The sequence below is a fragment of the Grus americana genome, chromosome 1 (genome assembly GCF_028858705.1).
Source record: "Grus americana isolate bGruAme1 chromosome 1, bGruAme1.mat, whole genome shotgun sequence".
In the NCBI taxonomy this organism is placed as follows: Eukaryota; Metazoa; Chordata; class Aves; order Gruiformes; family Gruidae; genus Grus; species Grus americana.
Genome location: NC_072852.1, coordinates 72,340,702 through 72,363,875, shown reverse-complemented (window position 1 = coordinate 72,363,875; position 23,174 = coordinate 72,340,702). Strand labels below are relative to the sequence as shown.

General features: G+C 39.9%; 1 protein-coding gene across 1 annotated transcript in view; it reads right to left on the bottom strand.

The window, feature by feature from the left end:
* Positions 1-23,174, bottom strand: part of PIK3C2G (phosphatidylinositol-4-phosphate 3-kinase catalytic subunit type 2 gamma) — a 209,231-nt gene that overhangs the window by 183,961 nt on the left and 2,096 nt on the right. The window contains exons 2-5 of the mRNA XM_054837238.1: positions 19,144-19,226; positions 15,452-15,609; positions 11,966-12,077; positions 3,398-3,500 (exon numbers count right to left, since the gene is read on the bottom strand). Coding sequence (XP_054693213.1) covers positions 3,398-3,500; positions 11,966-12,077; positions 15,452-15,609; positions 19,144-19,226 — 456 coding nt within the window. The remainder of the gene's footprint in view (positions 1-3,397; positions 3,501-11,965; positions 12,078-15,451; positions 15,610-19,143; positions 19,227-23,174) is intronic.

Here is a 23,174-nt window from a genome sequence, read left to right as displayed (position 1 = left end):
GAGTTTCATTTCCTTAGCACATAAACAAGCTTTAAAGCTTCAGAAGAGACTCCTGAACATATCATTAGGTTCCAAAGCAGATAATTCTGAAGATCTATAGTAACAGCAGACCATATACAGCAAATCGGTCATTTGCTCTATATTTTAGTTTTTCTGTTTGAAGACAGGGCAACTTGTAGAGAATCAGTTATTGGCTTGGAAATTTGAAGACGACATTGTCAGGAAGTTGTCTGAGGTTCCCTCTTTTCAGTATATGCATGTAAAAAATACCTTCATCACGTGGTATATGCATATAAGCAGCAAACTGCATTGGTATCAAACTTACATTGATGTCACTGATTTCTCAGGCCAGAAAATGTTGGAAACCTGCAACTGCCCAGTAGAAGAGTCAATAATATACTATTCCCTTTAAAAGGCAGAGATGCTAAAAAGGTAAATAATTTTTCCACCATGACACATACTTATGTGCGTCCATAATTATATCTAATTACCATCACTCTTCTCAAACCCTTCTTTGGTAGCACTAACACAGGATGTCTTGTCACAGATCTAACACCAAAAAGGACTATGATGATCATCTAATCCTTGGTTAATGCAGACAATGGAAATCACATGGTGATTCCTGCCTCAATCTCAACAACTTGCAGTTAAACAACAACAAGGTACCACAGATACTTTCCCAAGACAAAACTCATTCCAATGGTCACTGGACACGTTCATTTTGCTGCTGTGATACAGAATCATAGAATAGTTCAGGTTGGAAGGGATCTTTAAAGGTCATTTAGTCCAGTTCCTCTGCAATGAGCAGGAACATCTTCAACTAGATGAGGTTGCTCAGAGCCCTGTCCAACCAGACTTTGAGTGTTTCCAGGGATGGGGCATCTACCACCTCTCTGGGCAACCTGTCCAGTATCTCACCATCCTCATTGCAAAAAATGTCCTTATATATAGTCTAAATCTACCCTCTTTTAGTTTAAACCCATTATGCCTTGCCCTATCACAACAGGCCTTGCTAAAAAGTTTGTCTCCATCTTTCTTATAAGCCCCCTTTTAAGTACTGAAGAGGCTGCAGTAAGATCTCCCCAGAGCCTTCTCTTCTCCAGGCTGAACAACCCCAACTCTTTCAGCTTGTCCTCATAGGAGAGGTGGTCCATCTTTCTGATCATTTTTGTGGCCCTCCTCTGGACCCACTTCAACAGGTCCATGTCTTTCCTGTACTGAAGACTCCAGAGCTGGATGCAGTACTCCAGATAGGGTCTCACCAGAGCTGAGTAGAGGGGGAGGATCACCTCCCTTGACCTGCTGGCCACGCTTCTTTTAAATGTGGCCCAGGATACGGTTGGCTTTCTGGGCTGCGAGTGCACATGGCTGGGCCATGTCCAGCTTTTAATCCACCAGCACCCCCAAGTCCTTCTTTGCAGGGCTGCTCTCAATCCCTTCATCCCCCAGCCTGTATTGATACCAGGGTTGCCCTGCCCAATGTGCAGGACCTTGAGCTTGGCCTTGTTAAACTTCATGAGGTTCACACGGGCCCACTTTTCAAGCTTGTCCAGGTCCCTCTGGATGGTATTCTGTCCCTCAGGTGTGTCAACTGCACCACTCAGCTTGGTGTTGCCTGCAAACTTGCTGAAGGTGCACTCAATCCCACTGTATATGTCATTGATGAAGATACTAAACAGTACTGGTCCCAGTACAGACCCCTGAGGGATACCACTTGTCACTGATCTCCATCTGGACATTAAGCCATCAACCACTACCCTCTGGATGTGACCATCCAATGAATTCCTCATCCACCAAACATCAAATCCATATCTCTTCAATTTAGAGAGAAAGATGTCCGTGGGGGACCATGTCAAAGGCTTTACAGACATCCAGATTGATGACATCTGTAGCTCTTCCCCGGTCCACTGATACAGTGACTCCATCATAAAAGGCCATTAGGTTGGTCAAGCAGGACTTGCCTTTGGTGAACCCATGCTGGCTGTCTTGAATCACCTCCCTCTCCTCCATGTGCCTTAGCATAGCTTCTAGGAGGATCTGTTCCATGATCTTCCCAGGCACAGAGGTGAGGCAGACACGTCAGTAGTTCCCAGGGTCCTCCTTTATACCCTTTTCAGTAATGAGTGTAATGTTCCCCTTTTTCTAGTCACCAGGGACTTCACCTGACTGCCATGACTTTTCAAATATCACAGAGACACAATATACAGGGATGCGGTGAGAAAGGACACAAGATGGACACTTGCTCACCCACTTCTGAAGGTATATTCAAACATCAACTTATTTCCTCTAGAGTGAGAGCAAGCAATTGGCAATTCATTGATCTGAATCACTTTTGAAGAAGTGACCCAGTGATGAAAGCTTCTATGTTTCCCAGTTTACTTTCTTTTGGACAATGCTATACCAAAAAGAATCAATGTTTTTTAGAACATAAATAAATACATTAATAATATTGGCTCTGAAGAATGCCAATAATTTAAGTCAGGATTGTACACATCAGCACTCAATTATTCTGCTTTTATCTGGTTAAAATGATAAATACATATTTAGCCTCATTATAGTAATCTTTTTTAAATGCTCCAGGTAATGTATTGAACTTGATGTTTCAGATGATGACACATAACAGAAATGAAAAGCAAGCCCCTACCTTTTTTTGTTAGAAATCTACCATCTGACCCATACATTGACAGACTCAGGCTGATAGCATACTTATGCAAAGCAGGTAATTGGTACTATCTGCAAACAGAGTCAACACGCTGCCAGTGAACAATGCCCAGAACAAAGCTTCTCCTGCACTGCAAATTTTGGGTTGGAAGTAATTCAAGGTGGTCCACTGGGAATAAAGCTCACATTTAGTACCATAGATCAGTGTCATTAAAGCTCAGTAATCCACTGCAAAATTGCTTAAGCTCGTACACACACACACAAGTATGCATCAGACATACACAAACTGTGATTCTGGCTTTTATCAGCCCACCCCGGTTTTCAGCGATAATGACAAGAATCCAGATCTAATTCGTGTTATGCAGTACTTGGAGTGGTTTTGCCCTTGTTATAATTCAAAACACAGAAAGATCAATCAAAAATAAGAATTCTCTGACCTCCTGAAATAAACAGCATCATTAAATTCTGACAAAATTGATTTTTTTCTAAAAAGGTAACCTTTAGTCTTTTTCAGTTGTGTGTTCTCTACAGTAACACACTAGATACAAGTACAGGAGCAAAGCAGAGATGTTCCCCAGTACGTTTCAACTGAAGTTCAGCAATAATATATGCATGTTCCGGAAAGCAAATAATCTCTCCTTAATTATTACTGCAGGTTGCTACATAAAAGGATTGGTGGAATTTTATTCCTTCAGGGATGCTGGAAGAATGAGGAGGAAAAAAGACGACAACATACCGTTCGAGCCAAACTTTGCTTCAAATTACTAGTGTTGTGTAGTCGAAGCTGAATGCAGGTGGCTGCCTTGCGAAGACTTTCATGGCTGCCCAAAGTATGATTACTGCAGTTTGGGGGAAGAAGAAAACAACCAAATGGTTATCTCTGCTTGCTACTCCCTTCCTTTTTTTTCCCCTCTCTCTTTCTCCTAAAAGCAGCGGAAGACTAAATTCTAAGTGCAAAGCAGATTGAACAATATAACACCTGTACTTGGCACCTACCCCTGTGAAAAATGATGAGGTTTGGTTCTGACATATTTTCTGGTGAAACAATTTAAGAATACTCGCCATCATATTTCAGAAGTCCTGGCAGTCTGGCAAAGTTCCCACCAACTGGAAGAGGGGGAACATAACCCCCATTTTTAAAGAAGGGTAAAAAGGAAGACCCAGGGAACTACAGGCTGGTCAGTCTCACCTCCATGCCTGGCAAGATCATGGAGCAGGCCCTCCTGGAGACTATGCTCAGGCACACGGAAAACAAGGAGGTGACTGGTGACAGGCAACACGGCTTCACAAGGGGCAAATCATGCCTGACAAACTTGGTGGCCTTCTATGATGGGGTTACAGCATTGGTGGACAAGGGAAGGGCAGCTGATATCATCTACCTGGACTTGCGCAAGGCATTTGACACTGTCCCACACAACATCCTTGTCTCTAAATTGGAGAGACATGGATTCGATGGATGGACCACTCGGTGGATAAGGAATTGGCTGGATGGTCGCACTCAAAGAGCTGTGGTCAACGGCTCAATGTCCAAGTGGAGAGAACGGTGATGAGTGGTGTTCCTCAGGGGTCAGTACTGGGACCAGCACTGTTCAACATCTTTGTCGGCAACATGGACAGCAGGATCGAGTGCACCCTCAGCAAGTTTGCTGACGACACCAAGCTGTGTGGTGGGGTCGACACACTGGAGGGAAGGGATGCCATCCAGAGGGACCTTGACAGGATTGAGAGGTGGGCCCCTGTGAACTGCATGAAGTTCAACAAGGCCAAGTGCAAGGTCCTGCACGTGGGTCGGCCCAGCCCCATGCACGACTATAGGCTGGGTGAGGAATGGATCGAAAGCAGCCCTGAGGAGAAGGACTTGGGGGTATTGATTGATGAGAAGCTCCACATGAGCCAGCAGTGTGCGCTTGCAGCCCAGAAAGCCAACCGTGTCCTGGGCTGCATCAAAAGAGGCCTGACCAGCAGGTCGAGGGAGGGGATCCTGCCCCTCTACTCCGCTCTTGTGAGACCCCACCTGGAGTACTGCATCCAGCTCTGGGGGCCCCAGTACAGGAGAGACATGGAGCTGTTGGAGCGAGTCCAGAGGAGGGCCACGAAGATGATCAGAGGGATGGAGCACCTCTCCTATGAGGACAGGCTGAGAGAGTTGGGGTTGTTCAGCCTGGAGAAAAGGCGGCTTCGGGGAGATCTAATTGTGGCTTACCAGTATCTAAAGAGGGCCTACAGGAAAGATGGCGAGGGACTGTTTATCAGGGAGTGTAGTGACAGGACAAGGGGTAATGGGTTCAAGGTGAAGGAGGGTCGATTTAGATTAGATGTGAGAAAAAAATTCTTTACTGTGAGAGTGGTGAGGCACTGGAACAGGTTGCCCAGAGAGGTTGTGGAGGCCCCATCCCTGCAAGTGTTTAAGACCAAGTTGGATGAGGCTTTGGGCAACGTGGTCTAGTGGCGGGTGTCCCTGCCCGCAGCAGGGGGGTTGGAACTAGATGATCTTTGAGGTCCTTTCCAACCCTAACCATTCTATGATTCTATGATTCTATATCTTTGACCATTAAGTTCTGTAACAGAACAACCATGAAACAGAGAAAAGAATATCCTAAACGAACTGCACTTGCTCCCAAACCTTGAAATTATTCACACATATTATTCAAACCCAAATTAGTGCAATTTATATAAAGTATCTTGGTTATGAATGCACCACTGCAGAATGATTTGTAGTGTTTGATACCCAACTTGAAAATCAAATATTAACTGTAAGTTTGAAAATCACACACTTTAATACAGGTGACCCTTGATTCTCAAAGAAATCAAAGTTCTCACCCTGTGCAGCCCACATACAGATGGTAAAAGAAGCTGTGAGTCAGCCTTCCTCCTCCTCAAACCATACGCCAGCTAAGGTCAGACACAGAGCTCTACTCACTCAGCTGGAGTGGTTCCTACAAACTACTCTGCTGGTCAAGGATGCTGTGCCCCATGACAAGGGAATCCTTCATACTTATTTGCCTCAGAGTAGCTTCTAGTCCACTTATGACTCTTGGGAACTTCTAAGTTATAATACAGCCTTAGTTTATCACTCGCTTAAAATTACTTGGAACAAAAATAATTTCAGTGTTTTCCTTCCACTTTTGTTTAAATCAGGTGAAATAATGCAAAAAGTATTTCAGAGTTAAGGCAAACATCTTTTCACATTTAAAAAAAATCCTTTGGAATTAATGGATAGAAAAAAAGGCACTGGTTTTTGCAAAGGCAAATTCATCACCAAAACAAGTTAATATGCATCTTCAGTTACAACTCTAGTATGTATTCAATTAGATTCATGTTGCTTTTTTCAAGCCTCTAGCCACACAAGTGCCAAAAGGGATATTCCATATTTATACAGATTTACAGCATGGTAAGTTGTCTCAGAACTCCCTGGGCCATGAAGGAAAGATGATTCTTTTCTGGTCTGTCAGTGCCATGGAAAACTCAGAATTCAGATGTAAACGGTGTTTCTTTCTACCTAAAAGGGCTTTTGATGGAATGTCTGAATAAAACTGGCTGAATTTAGTTCCAAAAAACTATTCACCCTATGCGTAAATCATGGAAAGCGTGAGTTAGGGGAGAGACTCATATCTCACATGGCAGCAGAGGTCCCCAGGGCAAATGAATGGTTAAACTTAAATAAATGTGCTGTACGTAATTGCCATTCAGCACAATCACAGGGAATTCATATATCTTGTAAATGTTCTGCACCTGCACCACACTGAAGTAAAATACATACTCTCCGTTACAGGTCACAAAAGGTGGAATTGTAGATATAGATTTTTTTTTTTTTTTAAATAAATGCATTAAAGGTCACAAAGGACAAAGCTATTTCCATCTGACATAACAAATACCTAAAGCAAGGTCCTCTGATAGTGCTTCCATACATTTGCAAAATTCCTTGATTTTAAGAGCATAAAGTACAGATGCAAGAGCTATAGAAGTTAACACTGACACAGTGAAATACCTGTACTGGCAGAAAGTGTATCATTGTTATGCCTCAACCCTTCCCAAATCCCTTTACAAGCAAAAGTCCAAGCAACTGATTCCCGGTTCCCGGGACTGCACCAGTGCATAGATTCCCTTCTGTTGCTCCTCAGCTCATTTGTTTCTGTGTTGTGCCTACCCATGCCTTTCTCTGAACTTCCTCGTCTCCTCCTTTCACCTAATCATGCCTGCCTCGTGACTCTAATGATGAACTCCGCCATCATCCTTGCATCCTTTAGAACTGCCTCACACTTGGTTTTTAACCTTTTACCCCGTCATTATTCCTGCTTTTTTCCATTCAGCCTTACCTTCAACCTTAGGACAGGTATAGTCACAAGAAAATTACAAAGAAACACATCTATGAGTCCTGGGTCCTTTTTTCCTGATTCCTCCAGAATATGGATTTCTATTGCAATGCCAACATTACACCAAGCCAATGACAGAAATTGGCATAGCTATACCAAGAAAGACGAGCATTCTGCTAGTGTAAATTGGTATAGCTAACCAAAAGATGTATAAAAACTATCTTTTTCCAGTATAACTATTCCATGTCATCGTGCTCCCAGGAGAAACAAGCTACACCAACAGAAGTTGAATTTTGTGGTTATAACTACATTTATGCTAGTGGTTTGCATTAGCTCTGCTGTGTCAGGCAGATACTATACATCATGAAATCCTTTATTGACATAGCAACGCTGCCTGAAACATCGCAGTCAGAAGTACCAGCCATACAGTTGACTTCACAAGTGGATTTTATTTGCACAAACACAAAGAGAAAAGTTTTGTCAGGTATTGTGGCACAAAAGACTAGACAAAATGGATTAATGCCTCAATAAAATCATGTGGAAACTTGGTCCAGATGAAAAAAGTGAACTACAAGAAACAGAGGTGTAGCTTTGCCACTGATTGACAGACTACCTTTTAGCCATACCCCAGCTGTAACACACTACACAGATCTGCTACTATAATGTACTATTAAGATAAAAGTAATATAGCCCCCTTTGGAGGATAGCATGATTGTTAGTAACTGGTTTACAGTGCTCTGAGCTCTGTAAAGGAAACACAAATAAAAACAGAATCATAGAATGGTTTGAGTTGGAAGGGACCTTAAAGATCATCTAGTTCCAACCCCCCTGCCATGGGCAGGGACACCCTCCACTAGACCACGTTGCCCAAAGCCCCATCCAACCTGGCCTTGAACACTTCCAGGGATGGGGCATCGAATGCTACATTATTAACCTAACAGTTATATCTCTATTTTTTGCTGGAATTACTATGTGAAGAATACAGCTTTGATGAGAATGCCATGACAAAAGACAAAGCGAAAGGCAGTCTTTGTCTTTAGGAGACGTGGTAATGAACTGATCAAAGTAAAGTGACTTGCCTGTGGTCCCACAACATATCAGAAGCAGAGAAAGGGAAAATCTCTCAGTCTCTTGAGATTCCCTCACCACTAGATGATTTTGCTTCTCCACAGCAAAGTTCTCTGATGTGCTGCTATAAGCTCCAAATCTTAATACAGTTCAATCAGACTGTTTTTTGGTTTTTTTTAAAGGACTCAGCTGAGCAGCATCTCTGAATGAGAAATTTAATCTGCAGTGACAAGAGAAAATGAAGTTTGTTTTTTTACAAAGAACATATTCATCCAAAAGGTGCTTGCTTCTTATGATCCCAATCTGCATGAATATAACTCTGCCCAGTATATAATTAATAGCTTTAACTTCAATTTGAGTGAAAACCAATTCTTACTGAGGTCTCAATTCTCAGAGAATAGAATTAGTAAGGCAAAAAAATGTCGTCAATAAGGTCACACGCAAGCATGTGAGGAGAAATGATAAGCATTTAGACTTCTATTCCATACCCCTGCTCATTATGTTGGCTGAACTGCAAAGCAGTAAGGTAACTGTACAAATTACACTATGGTAGAGTGGGGATGGAATTAAAAGTACATATGAAAAGATCCTTTAAAAAATCCAATGTCTTAAAAAAAAAAAAAAGGCATGTTCATAAATAAAGCTTATAAATATCCTTGGACTACATTCCTTTACTGAATGTGCATTACTGAAATCTCTTGCTAGCAGACAGATCAATAAAAAAATAAAATAAAATTAAAAAAATACAAAAAGCATGTCCCACATTCTTATATACACTCATGTGCTTTGTTTTATTAGGCATTCCAGGATGCCCTGAGTTTGTGGCCTGTACTTCTACAGGCAAAAAAGTCTAAATGGAGGATTGATTCATTGCTGTCACACGAGAAGTGTTGGGTTTGGTTTGCTGCTGGCATTGAGAGCTAGCAGCTATTTGACACAAGCTGCTTAACCCCAATTTAATTTATTTTTATATAAAATCTTTCATGAAGGGCATCATAAAATCATTTTAGGGGCATCCATTCTAAATCTAAGGAAAGAAGAAAACTGCGAGAGCAAGAATTAAAGATAGATGTAGAAGGTTTGCATGAGAGGATGATAAAGCAAAGAATTTTTAGAAACAGCAAGTGGCCCTCTGAGAAATAAATGATCATGAACAGGACAAGTATAAGGGAGCGGAAAGCATACTCACAGCTGGGAAACCCAGAGAAGGAGGGTCTATGGATACATATGAAAATCAGAAATGTCCACGAATAGTGGTAAAATTTGATGACACAAATATGGGTTTTACTCCTCTTCTTTCAAGAAGTCTCTGTCTTTCAGACAGGGTTCTGCTTTCAGATGCACCTACACTGAACATCTGAAAAAGGAACTGCAGCAAATCAACTGGGGAAGTAACTAATGTACACCTCACAATGACAGAAGGGGCAGGGACAAGGTGACAATGAATCCTGAGAGCTTCTACAGGTGCTGTAAGAAAAACATGAAGGGAAAAAAGTGTAGGAAGAAAAATAAAGCCTGCAGGTTGAGGCAAGGCCAAGATTTCTGATCAGTAAACAAAATGACCATAAAGACCAGAAACCAAATGAGATTCCAAATCAGAATTTCACAGATGGCTTTATTAGTTATGGACTGACCTGCAGCCTATACACAGCCTTCTGATTATTTTTAAATGTGGATGTTTGAAATCTGATATTCTACTTGTGAGTCAGGTAGGATGTGAGCTCAAGGATGTATCCATAGGAAAGGAATAATGGATGATGAAATCTTGTGGCGCTGAGTGTAATGGTCATTAGCATACAAGTATTTTTTTCCCCATCTCATTCAAACCTGAAGGGATTCCAGAAATCATCAAGTCTTTCAGGTGCTTCTGCAGGAGGCAGGGTGAAGTGCTCATTAATACAGTCCAATATAATAGTATATGAAAGCTTTTGACAGATCTTCACAAAACTGTCTGGTTCCCTAAACCACTCTGGTCTGAGAACAATTCATCATGTCACTGTTTTGGCTTCACGTTAGTTTTTTCTGGATTACAATAAAGCAGGAGCAGCAGAGTATTTATTCCCTTTGCTGTCTCATAACTTGGGGAACTTCTCCTGGAATTCATCCCTGAACAATTTCCAAATACTCTTCTGGGGAAGAATTCAGCACAGCTACATCAAATCACTCTGTTAGCAACATCTCGAGGAAAGCAATTCGCACTAAAAGATAGGCCAAACATAGGAAAAATTTCACCCTGAGGCAACTCCGCAGGCTGTGTTAAGCTACCCAAGGGATCATTATGGTCTGGGGTTTCACATTTCAGATACAGGACTCTGATGAGGAGGCAGAAGAAAGGGACCTGAAAGTACAGCATAGTATAGAATTACAAGCTGCTGAGGCCAGAAGTGCAGCTCAGTGCTGTCTGCATGACAGTGAAGGAGCAAAGCAAAAAAGCTGAGAACGTTATTGACCTTGTTTCACTGCTAATGAGACGTGCAGAGATTCTGCAAGTGCAGGAATTTAAACAGTCCACTATTGATGCGTTCTTCCCAACAGTGAAAATAAAACTGTTTAGAACATACTGTACACTGTACTGAAACGCACTGAGCTCACCCTCAATACAATGACTCATTATTTCCATTTTCTTTAGCAATTAGTTTCAAATGAGAAGAAAGTCTTGAAAATGGGGGGGGGTGTGGGTGGAGGGAAGCCCTGGCTGCCTTATGTAATTAAGAGATCTATGTATGACCTGATTCTCTGCTCAGCGGTTCTAGTGTTGTGATGCTTTGCACAGCGCTCTGCTGTACCAGCTCCTGCTTTACGGAGATTTGAACAAGTGAAGAGTGGTCTTTGAAACATTGAAGTCTCCATCTTAGTTGCAAAGCATAACTCACCATAAATATCTGAACATTTGACCTATGTATCTGTGTAAGAGCAGAAGTGTCCAAGCTGGATATACAACAAAGCTAATTTACACAGTGTGACATTTGCTCTCACAACTACATTACTTTCATTAATCAAGCTGACTTGCTCTGGGCTGGTTCAGGTAATCTTTATGCTATACTGCAAACATGACTGCTTCTAAAAATTTCCATTTCCATTATAGACGCATATTATTTTATCTAACACTTTTTACTTCTCTGACAGATGAGCTGTGACTCCTGCAGTGCCAGCTTAACATCTTACCACAGAGAATTGCCAACTTCTCCCCTTCTGCTGAAAGTCACCGTCCCTACAGCACAGCTGACAACCAGAGCCTGCACGTTAGCTGCTTCAACACAAAATCTGCTCACTTTTGCTGACAGCTGAATTTAAGCTGCCAGAGGGCAAGAAACAACTAGCTGAGTCCAGTAGTGCTTTCAACCACCACAAGAGTTTACTTGAATGAATGTGAATCAGAGCATTTACTTCCTTACTTGAAGACTACATACATTCAGAAAGACCTGTTTGTACGTATAATGTGTTTTTCTTCAACTTGCAGTCAGCAAAGTGCTGACTTCATTTGCTTTACTACTGTTGCAACTGGATCACCTGCTATGCAGTCGTATAATACTGTTTCTCCTCTCTCTGGTGATTTCCCCCTTTGAGGATATGCATACCCCTTCGTGCTTATAACAATCCTATGAGATACTGAAAGTAGCAGCATCCTTGTATTATGGATAAGAAAGACCAGAAGGGCAATGGAGTGAAACAAATTATTCAAGGCTGCACAAAGCTTATATAAAGGAGCCAGGATTTGAATCCTTGCACTAAAGCACACCATCATCTCTGTAGAACATAAGTACCACGTGTTCCAGGAATTTCAGAAACTATACATTGAGCGTTTGAAACATAATACTCTAAGTCTCCCTATGGTTCTGTTTACATGGCACGTAATCAGAGTGCATTATTTGCACAGTTTATATTACACAATACATAATACCGTCTCTTAATGAGATACTTACTTTTGTAAGAATTCATCAGACCCGCAAACACTTAGAAGGCATTCCTCTTGGACTGGGTATCGATTTGTGCAACGGAGGATCTCTACAATTAAGTCATGAGTGATACAGCCAGCTGTAAATAAAGATAGCAAGAAAAATTAACAGTAGCTTGCTAGAGAATTCCAGGCTAGATACTAGATATTTGAGCAAAGAAAATAAGAATTCCTTTGTAATTCCTAACTACTGCTGTAGACTAGCTACGTCAATAGGAATTAGATAAGCCACACCTGATTTTTTTTTTTTTTAATTTTGCTTCAAATACTCTACAAGTCACAGCATCTATGTCCATTTAGAGGAAATTAGCAATTTGTTAGGTAGCTGGAATGAAGAGCTGAGCAACTTTCCCAAGCAGAACAAACACGGCGTGATGCAAAAGTTGACTCTGTCGCCACTCATGACACAAGAAGGCTCCAGAATTTTACTTGCTGTTGTTTCTGTTGTGCACACCTTTTTAACCATAACCAAGAAGTAAATTAATGCTGATATGCATTTAATATATATAAAATTAATATTATTTATTAGTATGCATAGTTGCATTATAATAGTACAGAAATATATTATAACATGTTATTATAATACATATAATTGAAGAAATTCTATGTCAGTTTGTACAATCTGTTGTTCAGAAATATTCTAGCATTTTGAGAATTTTCTCCAGTGCTACTTCAACTTTTTAAGCCATTTTCCAACCCTAACAATATCCTTCCTCTCTGTCCATTTTAGAAGAACTGATGAAAAAATGGAAAAGAATAGCTGCATAATTTGGCCATCAAATTGCAAACATGTCCTATAAGTTTGGTCTTTACAGGCATGAGAGCATACTGCACCAGCACTGATACTGCAAATCTGAGATACCCCTCTCTAGCTGAAAAAAGACTTGACTCATCAGTGAAAAGTCTTCATGTAATGTGCTGAGATGGTTTTACAATGCAAAATAAAGTCTGGATTTCCTCCACGATTCTCAGACAATCTCACTGTCTGTAGCGGATAACAGAAAAGCCAGAGTAGATTTTCCTTTCAGTTTTTCATTCATGGTATTTCTTTATTGCTTCAAAGTTAGCAGCCATAAGAGCTCTTACTGAAGCTTTAAGTGAACTTTTTGATACAAAAATGGAGACTACCTACAGTTAAATACAAAGCCCCAGAAAATAAACATGTAACCCAGACTCGTGTGTTGACTAATTCACACTGGTCCAGGTTCAGACAACTGGTTCAAACCGAGCCTAACCAACCAGTTCCATTGGGTTTAAGGGTGCTCTGAATTACTCAGGTGCCCACAGCAGCCAATTCATACCGGCAGATCTGGTTCAGAGTTGCTATGCTATTATTTTAGAACAAACCAAGAAATGCAAAATTGTTTTTCCATGAAGTTTAAGGGAAATTGATACTGGAAAAAACTTCAGAGAATAGCTGACATGTCTAGGGGAGAGGGCTGTGACCAAACCAAAGCTGAAATAAAACAGAGTTGGTTACCATAGCTAGCTTGTGTTTTGCTTTGGTTTGGTTGTCCCCAGGGAAAAACAAATGCGTCGATGGATTCAAAAATTCCTTCTGAAAATTTACATTTTCTTTGCAAAGCCATTTTTCTTTTGCTCAGACAGCCACTTCAATTAAACATTTTCTACCAGTTTTACTAGTTTTAAACATCTAGCCCTTTGACAACTCGCTGTTTTAAGCAAATCCTCATAGCTGGTTTGACATGTAAACTGCAATGCCCATTTGCTAAATATACACACCAGGAAAAGAAGGATGGATGGCACAAAATCTTGAATTAAAACTGTAACATGCACTTTTTTCAGGCCACTCATTGGAAAAAATCTGAAACTTGCTAGTATAATTCATTTGCACTCTGCAGACCAATTTCCCTTTCCTTACTCTGCCAAATGATTTTGCATGACTGAACAATTCTTTATGTTAGATGGGGCAAAAAAGTGTACTTCCTCCCCCCGCTTTAAATATTTCTTATTGTTTACTTACTCTGCAAGCAAGTTTAGGACAGGGACTGTTTTTTATATCCCCTGCAGTTTTAGCTGTACATTCTAAGGCATTTTTGTAAATAAAGTTAAGCAGACTGAAAAAAAAAAAAATCAAACAATCTGTAGGGTAAATGATGCTATATGATAAAACATTTGCCAGTAGTTAAGACCTTTGAATTACAGGGAACTTCAGGGTAGATCCCTTGCCTAGCTGACAGATGTGCTGGATATACTACCTCCTGGTCCAAGTGTCCCAAGATCTTTGGCCCTTTGTTACATGACACACACAAAACATTGGTTTAAGATGATACAACCCACTACTCTTCCAGGCTTTCCAATAACTATGTAGATGCTCCCAATAAAGCAACCAAACTTGTATGAATAAATGTGTAAGTCTTGGCTACCTTATTTAGGAAGATTTATTTTTTTAATATATGTTGACTGACATGCTGTAGAACTTTGGATTTTCAGCTTTCAACCCGTCAGACAAACTAATATTCAGCCTGTTACAGACAAATAATTCCTTGACAACTGAAGAAATGATTCATTAAAAAACCCCCAGACTATCACTTAATGAAGCAGCACAGGAAGAGAGAGGGAAGAAGATTTAATTTATTTCATTTTTGCATATGTAACTTAAGAACTAAAAATTATGAGAGCTGGAATCAAAGATTCTCCCATTCACCACAGATACAGAATGCACAGGAGCAGTGGCAGCTTCCCACAGTCACTAGCGACAGAACAATTTAGGTTGGGAAGGACCTCAGTAGGTCCATCCAGTCCAGCCTCCTCCCCCAAGGAGGGTCAACACTGAATTCAGATCAGCTGGTTCAGGGTTTTGTCCTGTAAGACCTTGAAAACCTCCAAGGATGGAGATTCCACAACCTCCGAGGGCAAACCGTTCCAATCCTCAATAATTATTCTTTTCTTTCCACCCAGTTGGAACTTTTCCTTTCATTTAATGACATAAGGTCAGGTTGGATTGGACTTTGACCAGCCTGGTCTAGTGGAGGGTGTTCCTGCCCATGGCAGGGCGGTTGGAACTAGATGATCTTTGAGGTCCCTTCCAACCCAAACCATTTGATGATTCTACGACACACTTTCCCTGACCTGTACATAACCTTAGGTGCAGAAGAGTCTAAGTCATTGCAGACTCTTAAGTTTTGGATTCAGAAACAGAGACAAGGCTGTGAAAACTTCAGTGACTATATGGGGACTACCCCTACACTTTAAATTAGGCACAAGCTTAAATTACTTATGGATCAAAGTCTAAATGATGGCCCATTTGAGGCACTGCCAGAGTTGGTCCCAATTGTGATTAAAGAAAGTAGAGATCTACACATTAGCAAAGTTTGATATGTTTGACAAAGTATGCAAGACTCATGTAAGGCTTACTCTCCAAGTATCTTTCCAGATAACAAATACATCTCCATGGAACTGAATGGAGGATATGGACACCTCAATCACTTACCATGTTGCGTAAGAAGCAGAGGATATGGTGAAGAATCTGTCCAAACGCTGATTCTGAATTTTGATTCACCAAGGATATGATCTGGGAACCTTGTTGCAACACTCCAGATTTTCCCAGTGTTTGTCTTCAAGTCAAAAGCGGGATAGGCATTTCTTATTCTGAAAAGAACAGGTAATGAAATTATGTCTAAATAGGTATGGATTTCAGCTCTCTCATAAGAGCAAAACAACAATTCTACAAGATACATACAATAGTAGAACACAGAGAGCTGTTAGGAATAAAATTTTGTGCAGAGGGGAAAATGGTATCGACTCAAACTTTATTTTCATATATTAGTGAGATAACTACATAGCAGACAAATATACATATAACTACATCTTTTACTTAATAGTAAAACCATCAGTAAAATCTGCATGAACTTCACAGAATCACTGTCAAGCTTGACGTCAGTGAAGCCTAAAGGAGTTTAAGCACAGGCTTCAGTGTACACTGAGTACAGTAAAAATAAGGGTGCTCAACACTTGTACTTAAACAACAGTGGTTTAACATAAAACTAACCAAGAGCACGTGCACAGACAGCTGTGACTAGGACAGCTGGTCAAAATGAATACAGGAACCTGCTTTCTATGCAAAATCTTAAGAATTCCCCATCTTCACAGTGCTCTAGAATCCAGTCTGAAATCCTCATTACTAAAACCCCGGGTATTTATGTAAATGTCTATAGAGAGCAATAACTGTTACAGTCATTGAGTCCCTCCTATATACCATTACCTATAAAATACATTGCCCCTTCTCCTTCCAATTACCAAAGACTTGCAGAAACTAATTCCTCCTGAGGTACCATTTTCTAATGAACACTGGTCACAGGTATTATGTCTGTCATCTGAGATTAAACTTGCTTTTTAAGCAAATACACTTTGCAGCTGCAGGTAAGGTTACATATTGTACCAGCTGAAGCTTTACTTTTCAATAATTGGCCTGAATATTGTAGTAGCTAAACTCAAACATCCTGTACTAAGCATACTGCATTCTTTTTTGTTTGTTAATTCAAGCAGCATTTTGTAGTTTCTGAGTTGGCAGTGCTTTATACTGTCTCTGATTACAGTGTATTTTGAGCCATAATTCTCTTGCATAAAGTTCTTCATTATTACGTTACCTCCTGCCTCAGGGCTGCGGCCCAAGTCTCTTAAACAACAGTATGAACTACTTTTATGCTATGTATTTCTATGGCATAAGAAGGAAAAAAAAATATCCTAGGCTTCCAAAATTAATAATCCAATGAAGCAACCCATTTTTTATAATAAAAAGCCAGGGGCCATGATGTTTCAGTGGGGTGGGAGGAAATGAGGCTTGACAATATCTCTAGTATGAGACAGATTTATACTTATAGTAAAAAATCATTATACTACAGAGGCTGCTTTGGTGACCTATGTAGTTGATGTCAGTCTATTTTCTTTGCGAGCAAAGTACACAAAGCTTTCCTCTATCACCAAATTCACTCTTGTAACCTGTTTCTGTAAGAAGGTCAAGGACTGAATAAGACCGGAAACTTCACTCCCGTTTCTCCAGCATCAAATTAATGTGATATGTACACAAACGGAGCATGAATCATGTCCTCAACTTACTGGCAGTCATTTCAAAACTAAGTGAACATCACCTCCTTCCCTACCCCTATACTATCTATATTTTAGGATAATGTGGGGACAGAAATTTGCTCTTTCTGCTTTTCAGATAAAAATGCATTAAGTTCCAGAAAGTGTTGCTAGGTTATGGCCATCTATTGTTTTCAAGTTATTAAAGGGCTTCTGGCCCTAGCAGGTGGGCAAGACATGCCCATCACAAAATTTTGAAAGTTAAGTCTTCCAAGATATAACTGACATACTATTCAAGCATTACATGAAAAAAAAAATCTTGTGCTACTTGCTTTCTGTGGGGCAAGAACTCTGTACGCAGAAAGTACTAACATTTATAGTGATTTGCTACTTCACAGCATTTCATAATGCTATGTATTTCTCTGCAGTGCAGAGCACATCCTTGAAGTCAGCAGGAGCTGGAGGAACTCTGCATTTTGCAGCATTGAACCCTGAGACTATCAGTTGGCATCTTCTGGTATCAAACACGCTTTAGAATGTATTCTGAAGCCACCCATGGATGAACGTTCACTATAACTAAGTCCATAACTGTAGACGTAACTTCATAAAAGGATTTTTAAAACTGCTTTACAGTTGTGTACAATGCAATGTTTCAATTATAGATTGCAACCTGTATAAATATTACCTAGAGAAAAACATGATGGGTTTCTATTTGAGGTACATGCTGGAGGTGCAAGTCTGCATGACACAGTTTGAATTATACATCTTGCCTCTGATGTATGAAACTGCCAGTTATTAAGATTCTTTGGGGACTGGAAAGATGCTCATTTGGCAAGACTGAATATGTTAGTTATTTGCAAATTTATGACTCGTTTTGGTCTTTTGTTTGCTATGACATTTTGTCCTAAGAATGCTTTCCCATTTATTTGATAGAAGAAAAGCAAAGGTTGCTCTTATTTTCTTTTTTAAGTTATTTGCTAGTGATGCACACTAAACTTATTGCAAAACAGGAATGGCTTAATTCTATTAATCTGTTTAGCCCTGTAAATAAACTCACATTTATTCACAAAAAAAAAAAAAAAAAAAAAAAATCAATAGAAAGCTTTTCCTATAATTAGAGTGCAAAGTTAAATGTAGAATGTTTGGACATTAAAAACTCTGAATATCTGAGAGGAAAGTCTGTCAAGTGGAATGTGCCTTCATGCATCTGATGTTAGAATTGGGTTGGGGTTCAGACTGATGAACCATTGGAAAAAAGAAAACTGAGATGCATGTGCATAAGTATGTTTTGAAGCTGACCGTCCACCCCATATGAATATATAATATATTCACTGTTAATTTCAGGGCAAAATCAAACTGGATGTTTTTTTTTTTCTTTTAAGAGAAGCATGCTTGGCTGACCTTGAAAACAGTCAATTCATTAAAATCTAATATTAAAAAAAAAGCAGCATTCCATTTTCCAACTATTTTTCTGGGATAAAAAGTACGCATTTGTGCTAACAACTTGATAGTGTGATCAGCGAATATCTACAAAGGAAAATGAATCTGCACAGATGGTCTAAAAATTTGTATTTCTTAGTGCTCTTGGATTTCAGCACAATTTCTTTTTCCAAAGAAGATTAAGAAAGTAAGAAGAGTTCTATCCCATTAAGCCATGCTGTTAACTGTAACAGTAAACAATAATTAAAGGAGTTTTTGTTGCTTGCTAAGTCTCACTTTTCATCATGACAGTACGTAGCAATTCTGTTCTCAGTCAGTCGGTTCCTCCAATTCTTTTTTCCTTCTCCAAACTACACAGGCACTAATATTGTCCAAGACAATGGTAGAAAATGGATTTTAAGTTTCACACTCTTTAAACCATCAATACTGAAGAGTTAAATGTACTTATCACTGATAATGGGGACAGCTAAGGGAGAAAATATTTTCAGAATTAACATTCTTTTGTGGATTTTAATCTTTAAACCAAAATTAGGAGCGTTTCCATATTTCAGTAGATACTGGAATTATGGCACTGTTCAGGAATGCAGGGATAACCAATACAATTAATCTAAATAAGTGAAATGTCACAGTTGGCTGAATAAAGTTTTTTTCATTACTTACTTCTCCACTGCATTGCAAAAAGCAACTGTGTTTTCATTACTTCCTTGATTTGCTTCAACCAGCTGGATAGACCAATCTGTAGCCTAAAAATACCAAAATGACACCAGAAGAAACAGAGCTCAGTTATTTAGATATCAGAAGCAGAAGGAACATAAAGCTAACCTTGCATTTGGTTCCATGAGAACTAGCTTTCGTACCTTATCATCCTTCCCCTGACTCGATTGAGCTCCAAATAAGCGCAAATAACCCCATTTTGACTGCACTCTAAATGCTTTCAGAGAAAAAAAAAAAGTCACAAAGCATCAGCTACCCTGGGTTTAACAATTATTTTTTCCCCTCCATGCAGAATATAAGGAATTCCAGACAAAGCTTTCAAAATTCACCTAGTGTCAGAGCACAGATAACTAAATGCAGAAGATGTATGCTTAGTTTACAAAAGGGAGAGGAGACAAAATGAAGCTTGTGCTGCAGTGAGTTTTAACCCTTATTTTCTCTCTTTCTGCCCTGGAAGGAAGGTCGGCATCCCTTCAAACCTCCATAAACCTGCCAGGTAAGTCCCCAAGACAGATAATTCTCCTGGACATGAAAAATCCCCAGATACTTTCTCTAAACTTGGAGAGCACAGGTCTGAGCCACTATTTTGGGTCAAAGCACCTCCTTGTCTGTTTGCCATAGTACCCTTCAGTCAGAACATCACCTCCAAGAAAGAGCTTAATACTATTATAACTGCAAGTCCCTTCTACTGTTGTATGTAGAGATGTGTACAAGGCTCAACTGAGGCACCAATTTTTAAACCCCTTCAGAAAGAGAAGCAATTAATGACATGTCACAGAAGAGTAAACTGAGATATGGTAAAAGGTGTATTTTATCATTTTAATAATAATTTATATACAAGTATGTAAATTTATAAAAATTATTAATAAATAAAACAAATTTAAGTTTTTTTTCTGGACATGGAAGTGCAATATGCATGAAAAGATGCAGGCTGGGAAATTTTAATTACAGTTTAAAAGAAGGGATGAGTATAAAAGATGAAAGATCTGTTGGGAGCTGGCTAGTAGTGAGATCACAATGGCGAAACTGAAAGCTCTGAAGTTACAAACCTTTTATAGATACCATCAGTCTTGGATCTCATTGTATGTAGTATTTTCAGTAACCACAATAGGACAAACATTAGGATAGTGCTTATGAAATTTAAAGATAATAAGAGGGCATCATCAATACAGGGAAAAATTGAAATGTCTGGTAGGAAAAACAATGGATAAACCTGAGGGTTGAAATAAGAGAGTGAAATGAGATTTAGCAATACAAATTAGTAATCCATCACCCCCTGATTCTAAAGACTGCTGTGAAAAAGCTCCTTCAAAAGTCACTGAAAACATAGCACCTCCACTGGTTCATTTTTTTCCACCTTGGTTAGACACCTACCTTACAATTTACCTCAGCAGACAGTAATAAGAATTTGTGGTGGAGGTCCACTATTTAGAAGTTATGAACGATTTGGTAACAGTAATGGCCTCCCAAAATTATGCAGTCACAAAAAAACCCATAACACAAACAAAACATCAAAAAAACCCCCATTCCTGATGACACTTACATCAAGGTAGACAGCCTTGCTGGTGGGAGCTGTGCTCCATTCGTGGTGCCAAGCTGCTGGCGAAGGAGCTGCAGGAGGAGGTGAGCAGCCGGAAGGAGGAACAGGACATTGACAGGGACTCTACAGAGCTAAGGAGGGGCAACTCAAGACTACCCTAAAGGAGCAGTGAATGGAGGCTCCCACAGGAAGGAAGGCTAGAAACCTGCTGCTTCCAGCAACACAAAAAGGCTCCTTTTCCACCTGCAGTTCTGTCATTACAGAGCAGGTACAGTGCCCTGGAAAAAGTGCATGGAAAAAGAGAGACAGTGGATAAATGAAAAGCTAAGAAAACTAGGGCACAGGTAAGAAAAGGTGAGGCTGGGAAGTGACATTGAATGGGACTGAAGATATTAAAAGAGCAAAACCGCATTAGGGAACTGAGGAAGGAGGAACAGAGAGGAATTAACCAAGGAGAGGGCCAAGACTGGGAAAGGATGATTGGCCATGAGAACATAGATATGGATGCTCAAGTTCATGGCTTGAAGAAGAATGTGATGAAATAATTACTAAAGGATGGCAAAAAGGAGCTTGACAGACAAAGCTGGAATCTGGACCTTCTCCTGCAGGAGACAGGAGTAACACGGGAGCCCTCTGTCTCTCTGCACCTTTGCTGGCAGCATTTCCGAGGGAATCCTAGTGGCAAACATGCATCCTGCGTACACTAGTAATAGTCTACAAAGAGGCAATTAATATACCATTGCTAACTAACTCAAATTAGTTCTGGTGGCAGAGGTGCACATAGTAGATATGTAGTTTCAACTCTATTGGTGAATCACATGGACAAGAGATTTAGTGTTGTCATTTTTCATGTGTCCTGAAATTTTCATTTCTTCCCATTGCATATAAAGGTAAGATATTAATTATGTGATCACACATTATTTTTCTATAGGACTCCAGTCTCCACTCATTGCAAGTATCTGAAAGTGTGCAGTGAATGAGACTGACAATTACATATGGAGAGAAATGATGACAACAGCGATAAAGTAACAAAGTGCATCCCTGGACAACTAGAATCTCTCTTTTCCCATCCACCAATTTCTCACACGATGCGAATCAAGTCACCTGAACCATCTGTCCCAAATATGAACGCTAATTGTGTATTTCTCATTTCTGGAGCACCCAAACTGAAATAATGAAGTTTGGTCTGATGATTGGGCTTGGGCGGAGTGAGTCTTGCTAGTTATTCTGAAAATTAGATCCTAAATATTATAGATGGAGCAGACAAATCTATTGGATATGTTTTATGTTTAGAGAAAATAAAATGTCTTTTCACAGGGATGTCATGAAGACAGTTTCTTTAGTATTTTTGAACATCTGACTTGATGATGACAAGGCCAGAGAAAATTAATGTTTCCTTTATTACACTGGATGCATTGTGATTAGCGTGCATTAAAAATAAAGCCTACGGCCATACAACTGCATCCAAGAACTAAGGATCAGAATGACAGTATGATTTCAGCAATGTGAATATTTCATCTTGCATACCTATGACCTATCTCAATGCTAATCTCTGTGTTTCAGCATCCTTTCCATTTCACTCTGTCTGCAGTCCTGTTTCTCATCTCCTACTACTCAGACATATCACTTACTCACTCTGGACCTCACCAATCCAATCTGTGCTTGTTTTTTTTTTTTTTGCTGTGGTGCTCCACTTTTCCAACTGTTCTGACAGTCCTACTCGGCATCAGCCCTATCGCCCCACAGCTCTTCTTATCTTTTCCAAAACGCCCAGCCCAGTAGCAGTGAGTTACTTCCTCAGAGGCTTTTTTTTTTTCTTAACCCTTCCCTCTCTCAACTCTCTTTCATTCTTATTTTCCCTTTCTTACTATCTCAAGGTTCAGTTGCCAGCCCCTTGCCTTGTCTCTCTTTCTATCCTGACATGGCTGTTTCTCCCTGAAGGAATTCCTGTGACCACACTGATTTTTCTGCTACAAATCAATTCTCTCCTCTCTCCCATTTCTTCCTCTTCTAGCTAGACAGCTCGAATACTTCCCTGACTTAATCAAATCCTCCCACACATTCGATTGTAGTTGCCCTTGACTCACTCATCTCTTCTTTTCCCTCCCCTATAATTCTCTCCTCCTCCATCACAGAAGCATTTGCGCCTCTTCTTATATGTCTGCTTCCTCTAGCCTGTTCTTCCCACACCACAATTTAATCTTCTCCTGCTCATTTGTATCCCACTATTTTCTGCTTTTCTCATGAGAAGATTTGTTTTTTTCATCATGATGTCAGCATGCTTTAGTTTTCTTACCATAAGTAAAAAGCCACAACCACCTTTTGTCTCTCCACCTATTCATCCCCTCCCCTTTTGTATTCATCACTGAACTTCCAAAATGTGGTGCCCAGGATTTCTCTTAAGAGTTCCTGTTCTCAGGTAAATTTCCACCCCCCC